The sequence below is a fragment of the Equus caballus genome, chromosome 7 (assembly GCF_041296265.1).
Source record: "Equus caballus isolate H_3958 breed thoroughbred chromosome 7, TB-T2T, whole genome shotgun sequence".
Classification (NCBI taxonomy): domain Eukaryota; kingdom Metazoa; phylum Chordata; class Mammalia; order Perissodactyla; family Equidae; genus Equus; species Equus caballus.
The window spans coordinates 75,138,753-75,145,599 of NC_091690.1; the positions used below are offsets into that span (position 1 = coordinate 75,138,753).

At 36.1% G+C, this 6,847-nt stretch overlaps 1 protein-coding gene across 1 annotated transcript; it reads right to left on the reverse strand.

Annotated features, from left to right (window-relative positions):
• Positions 1-2,922: 2,922 nt before the first annotated feature.
• Positions 2,923-3,867, reverse strand: OR51F16B (olfactory receptor family 51 subfamily F member 16B). The gene has a single exon (XM_023646261.1). It carries the CDS (start codon positions 3,865-3,867, stop codon positions 2,923-2,925), a length of 945 nt encoding a protein of 314 aa, XP_023502029.1.
• Between the last annotated feature and the right edge of the window lie 2,980 nt (positions 3,868-6,847).

A 6,847-nucleotide genomic window follows, 5' to 3' on the forward strand; every position in this document is an offset into this window, starting at 1 on the left:
ATAGAGTGTCTGTATATTTGATGTGTCTGTTTTGGGCTCTCTAATCTCTTCATTACTCCATTTGTCTAATTCTGGGCCAAAACTACATTGTTTTAATTATTGTAGCTTTGTAATAGTTCTGATACTGAACAGAGTAAGATTTCAAATTTTACTCTTTTAATTTGATTATGAATTTTAGAATCAGCTTGTTAATTCACACACACACACACACATACACACACACACACACACAGAAGTTCTGAGGTTTTGGTGGGATTGCATTGAATCTGTAAACTATTTTGGTCTCAGAATATTTCACAGTAATTCAAAGCACTGAATCACCCAATTTGTGAATGTGGTTTACCCCTCCATTTATTTATAATTTTTAAAATTTCAATGCTGTTTTATAGTTTTAAGAGTAGAGGTGCTTTACACCTTTGTAAAATTTATTCTTAGGTGTTTGATTGTTTAATGTATTTTAAATAGTAATCTTTTAAATCTACTCTTCGGAGTATTTGTTAGTGGAAAATATGAAAAATATTTTTGTATGGTGACATTGTATCATAAATCTTCCTAAATCCAGTTTTAACTTAAAAGTTCATCTGTTGATTCTTCTTGTATTTTATATAACCTGTCAGGGGTTCTATAAATAATAGTTATTATATTTCTTCTTTCCTCTCCATTTATTCTGTGTATATGTGCATTTGTGCTTGCGTGTGTGTGTGTGTGACTGTGTTATTTTGCTTTGCATTATTGCATTGGCTGGGTCATTCTTTGTAATGTTGAATAAATTTGGTTTTATAAAACTTGTTAGGAAGTATTCCTTCCTTTCCTGTTCTCTTGAAGAGTAAGTGTAAAGCTGGAATTTGTGTAAGTTTGTGTAAATTTTCTGTGGGTTGGAGATTGAAGCCAATTATTCTGTTAGTTTTTTTTCCCCTCTTCCTTCCCTCCTTCCTTTCTTCTTTCTCTCTCTCCCTGAATCCTTTCTTCCTTCTTTCTTCCTTCCTTTCTTCTTTTATGTATTTGCATTTGTTTGTAAATATGGATATAATGTATTTAACAGATATGAGACCATTGAGGTTTTTTTTTTCTTTTATGCCCATTCTAAGTTGTGCTTTTTTAGGCATTTGTACACTTCATTTAAATTTTCAAAGAATTGGCATCCAGGTTTTAAGAATTATTTTCTTTTACATCTTTAAATTGTAGGATCAGTAATGATGTCACCTCCTCATTCGTAATGTTGATTTTTTATGCTTTTCCTCAATTATGATTCATCATTCTTGCCAGTCAAGTTGATTAGTCTTTCTGATAAATTAACTTTTGCCTTTTTATCTTATTTATTGTATGATGGCTTTTAAAATAAGTTTTTGCACTAGTATCTATTATTTCATTTATTCTGCTTTTTAAACACCTTCTTTTCTTTTTTTCTAAATTGTGGAGATGGATACTTAAATATCTTGTTTTCACCCTTTCTTGTATTTCGTCATGTGTGCATTTTAGACTAAAAACTTCTCTCTAAGCCCAGTTTTAACTGTATCTTCAAATATTTCATTTTCTGGAGAAGAAATGGTGAGGAAAGGAACCCTATAAAGACTTTATGACAGAAAAGAAACACATGAAATCATGAGACTTTATTTGTGGAGAGTGAAATTGGAGGAAAGCATAATAGAACCTACTAGGGGGTGATCAGACACACACTTATATGTCCATACTTAATATGACAATTCTACTAACTTATCATTTATCTACCATTGCTTGTTCAATTTTACTGCTGCTTCTAAGGAAATTTAGCAAAGGAAAAGTTAATACTGTTTATAGTAAGTTCAGAAATGCTATTATATTCTTAAACCCAATGAGCTACACATCATTTTAAGATATAAACTTTTCTACAAAATACAAAATAAGGAACAAAAATATTTTTCCTTCAGTGAAGTATTTCATACTCTTTCCCAACTTTTGACCCTCCTTTTATATATATCTTTCGTCTTATTTCAGAGGATTTTTGTGAGAGGAGAAAGGGCAGGGTATTTGGAAACTGGATATTGTTAGGAAAGACAGGAGGTCACTGAATTTTTCTACTAATTCTGTCTTCTCCATTGAGCTCGTGGAATCTTATTATCCTCATTATATGTCCTTGAGGACATAAGAACCTGAGTGTAAACTAGAAATCTTAGAATCACTTTCAAGTCCTGTAGCAGTAGATCATAATACCAGAGCTAACGCCTATGAATAAACCAGGACAAATGGGAGTGAAGGTCATTGCAAAGTAGTCCAAACTCACAACAGAAGACTAAAATACTTCTTAAAGATTGCCTCAAATCAGAAGAATAAAGGGAGAATGTTTTTGTCCAGATCACAATGGATATTACCTAAAAGGGAATGTAATAAAGCTTCCCAATTCCAGCTGATTATTCTCTTTTTTATTAAAGTTTCCATGCTTTAACTTTTCTAACATGAAGATTATTTTATAATCTCACATATAACCTCTCTTCCCACTTCTCCTAGCACACAAACCACTTACTCTAGCAACACTAACCACACACAGTTCCTTGGTGTATTAAGCTATCCATATTTCATTGACTTCACGGTGCTGTGTCCCTGGCCCTTCCATCTTTATTTGTTACACATTTTTCTTGGTCCAAGTGGTCACCTCCTCTAAGAATCCTTTGAGTCTCCAATATGACTTAGATATTTCCTCCAGTGTCTGTATAGCCTTTTGAATATACTTCTGTGATAATACTTCTCATTCATTATTGTTATTGTATATTTAATTTTATGTCCCTGCTACTAGACTATATAAACTATTTGAGAGGTCAGGGATATTTCTTATGTGGCCTTGTATTACCAATACTAAGAAAAAGCCTGATATTACTCAGTAAAATGTTGAGGGAAGAAGGAAGACAGTAAGGAAGAAAGATTATCTCTATCCAAGTCGTTGCATAGTCAGACTGGGTACTCTGTGCTTGGGAACAGCTTGAGGAAAGCTTTACGAATTTGTTTGGTCTTCACACTATATATGATGGGGTTCAGCACTGGGGGAAATAGGAAATGGAGATTTGACATCAGTGTGTGGACATATGGAGGAGCATTGTGACCGAAACGATGTACCAAAGCCAAGATGACCCAGGGGATATAGAAGAGGGCAACAGCACCAATGTGAGAGATGCAGGTGCCAAAAGCCTTTTGCCTCTCCTCTGGGGAGGTGATGCTAAGAATGGACTTGATGATCAGCACATAGGAGAAGAAAATGCAGGGAATATCTACACCCGATGTCAGAATGAGAGCAACTAAGCCACAGATGCTATTGACCTTGATACTTGTGCAAGAACGTTTAATTACATCAGGGTGGTAACAATAGGAGTGAGAAAGCACATTAGGACCACAGAAGGACAAACGCTTAAGGAGCAGGAGCAAGGGCATCAGGTTGACCAGCATTCGTACAAAAATCACTATGCCAGCTTTGATGATTCTAGAGTTGGTCAGAATCATAGCATATCTTAGGGGGTTGCAGACAGCGACAAAGCGATCGAAAGCCATGGCCAAAAGCACAGAGGATTCCATGAGGGTGAATCCATGCAGAAAGAACATCTGCACAATGCAAGCATCTAGGCTGATGATCCTGGCATTGAACCAGAGGACACCCAGTGTTGTGGGAAGAGAAGAAATAGTGATGCCCATGTCAGTGGCGGAGAGCATGGAGAGAAAATAGTACATGGGCTCATGGAGACTGGAGTCTGTGATCACCACATACAGAATAGCGCTGTTCCCCAGGAGGGCCACCATACAGAGGCAGCAAAAGGGGATGGAAAACCAGACGTGAAAAGCTTCTAGCCCTGGAACTCCAGTCAAGAAGAAAGTTTGGGGAGTGGAGTTACCAGTGGATAGCATGGTGGTCTGGATGAAATGGCACTCCCCTTCAGTAAGTTCCTGCAATGACATATTTCATTGAGACAAAGCTACTTTCTGTGAGACATTTTTGTAGTTGTTTAATTTATTACACATCATGTCATCCTTACAGTTACTTGAGCGGTAGCTCTTTTCTATCACCTTCATTTTACAGATAAGTAAATAGAGGGTCAGCCAGGTTAAGTTAAGTTAATTCATTAAACAAAAGTAAAAGGCAAGTCTTTCTGACTCAAAGCTTTTGCTTTTCCTACTATATCATGCTTATCACATGCTATGAGCAGCAGAGCTGAAGCTTGGGTGAGGCAAGAAAACCATTTGCCGTGGGTATGAAGTATAAGGGGGGTGCTAAAAAACTCAGCAATCGGATGAATATAAAAATTAACACACTTGAAAACTTTAAAAGTAATTGTATTAAATCTCACACCATTATTTTAAATTTAAATATTTTATTTATACTGAAATAGAATTTATGTTAATTTTACTTCAGCTAATGTTAATCGAAAATTATTTAGAATTCTTAGTCAAGAGAAAATTTCCAACGTGGCAAATTGAAAATGAGATAAGCAAAAAAGTAGATTTAAGAAAATGTTATTGATGAGTTTCCACCATCAAAACTAGGGATGCACACTTTTCCTTTTTGCCTTAGGCTGTAATATGGCTTGGCATGGTACTGACATTTATTTAAAATTTCGATATTTTATTAATCATGAATTTAAAAAAATAATTTAGATTTAAAAAATATTCCATTAAAATATCATTTATCACGATTACTGAATTTTTTGATGTCCCCCTCAATTTTGCATTCCCCTCGCCATAGTCCTGGCCCTTAGCAGTAGCTATCCTTGGTATATCTCCCCATCCAAGCGTCAATGAGGCCAATAAGAATTTTCATGATTCTGAGTTTCAGGGGAAGGTTTTAATACTCATTTTTATTTTAAACTTCTAGAGAGTTGCTGCAGCACTCTTTTCCCCCAAACACTCACTTCCATTTTCATCTCCCTTGTCACTACTGCACAAAGCCTAGAAAAGGAAAGAGATATTTCTTCCTCTTTCAAATTTCTTCTCCCACTTTCTCTCCTTCTCTGAGACCCTGGTGCTTCTCCCTCACATCTTCTCTTCTTTCTATTGCTTACCTGCTATTCACTGGAGGAAGAAGTTACTTTGTTTTCACAGGACCCTATGAGAGAGAAAGAAGTGAAAACTCCTGAGCTGCTGGAACTTCTTCCTGAGACACTTAGTGTGGGAGAATCTACAACTTCAGCCTTGTCTGATAGGAGCAAAGTGCCATTTCAATAGCTTTTCCCAGGTGATTGACTTATCAAGAGCAGAAGCCCCGGTCCCAGTGGGACCTCTCAACTCATCACAGAGAAAATGCACACATTTCCTCAGGCACCTGATACACTTGAGGAAAACCTCATTAAAGTAGCATTCTTGCGCAGACATTAACCAGATCTTTCCTGCTGTGGATTATACCCGCCAGGGGCAAAAGGAAAGGAAGCAACATAACTGAGTATCTAACGTAGGCCCCCCTAGGGAGGGATTCATTACGTGTATTATCTAATGTCCTTCATTTAGCATCTCATTCCTTTCATTCTGCCTTAAAAGAAAGAATCATTTAACAGAAGGAAGAAAGCACTTAGCAAATATTTTTTCAATCAGTTAAGGAGTGGAAAAAGGAAAGAGGAAAGACCAAAAGAAAGCATGAAAGCAAGTCGTCAACAAACAGAATTTTTTGGTATTTTCTGAAATAATGATAACTGTTATTTTTGAGCAGCTACTATGTGCTATATTTTGTGGGTTAATTAACTCATTCATGTGTGGCTATTTTTTAAATAAAATAATAAATTTTGTTTAATAAATAAATAAATTAAATTAGTTTAATAAAACAAACATTTATTTTAATTTAATAATTTATCTGGATATTTACTATGTGCTGTCCAGGTCTGTGAGTGAGCCCTAATAATGAGAAAAACAGATACATTAAATTTACTTAAACCTACTTTCGTGCTTGAATCTGAAGGATAAATAGAGAATAAATAAGAGCAGGAGGATGGAGATGTGGTTCAAGCAGAGAGTATGCATTTTTCAGACTCTGAGGCTGAAATAGTCTTTTTTTTTTTAAAAAAAAACAGCTTTATTGAGATATAATTGGCATATAATCTACACATATTTGAAGTGCACAATTGGCTAAGTTTTGACATGTATATACACCCGTGAAACCAACACCGCAATCAAGATAGTGAACATATCCATCACCCCTGAAAGTTCCTCATGTTCCTTGTTTTTGTTTTTTATTTTTATTTTTTTTGGATGTACATCATATTTCAAATTCTGTATACATTACATCATGTTCACCACCCGAACACTAATTATAGTGCATCCCCTCACATGTGACCCTAATCACTCCTTTTGCCCTCCCCCCTCCCCCCTTCCCCAATGGTAACCACCAGTCCAATCACCAATGCTATGTGTTTTTTTTTTGTCGTTTTTATCTTCTACTTATGAGTGAGATCATATGGTATTTGACTTTCTCCCTCTGACTTATTTCACTCAGCATAATACCCTCAAGGTCCATACATGTTGTCACAAATGGCCGGATTTCGTCATTTCTTATGGCTGAGTAGTAGTCCATCGTGTATAAATACCACATCTTCTTTATCCATTCTTCCCTTGATGGGCACCTAGGTTGCTTCTATGTCTTGGCTACTGTATATAGTGCCGCAATGAACATAGGGGTGCAAGTATCTTTATGCCTTTGTGTTTTCAAGTTCTTTGGATAAATACCCAGCAGTGGAATAGCTGGATCATATGGTAGATCCATCCTTAATTTTCTGAGGATACTCCAAACTGCTTTCCATAGTGGCTGCACCAGTTTGCACTGCCACCAGCAGTGAACAAGGGTTCCCTTCTCTCCACACCCTCTCCAACATTTGTTGTTTCCTGTCTTGTTAATTATAGCCGT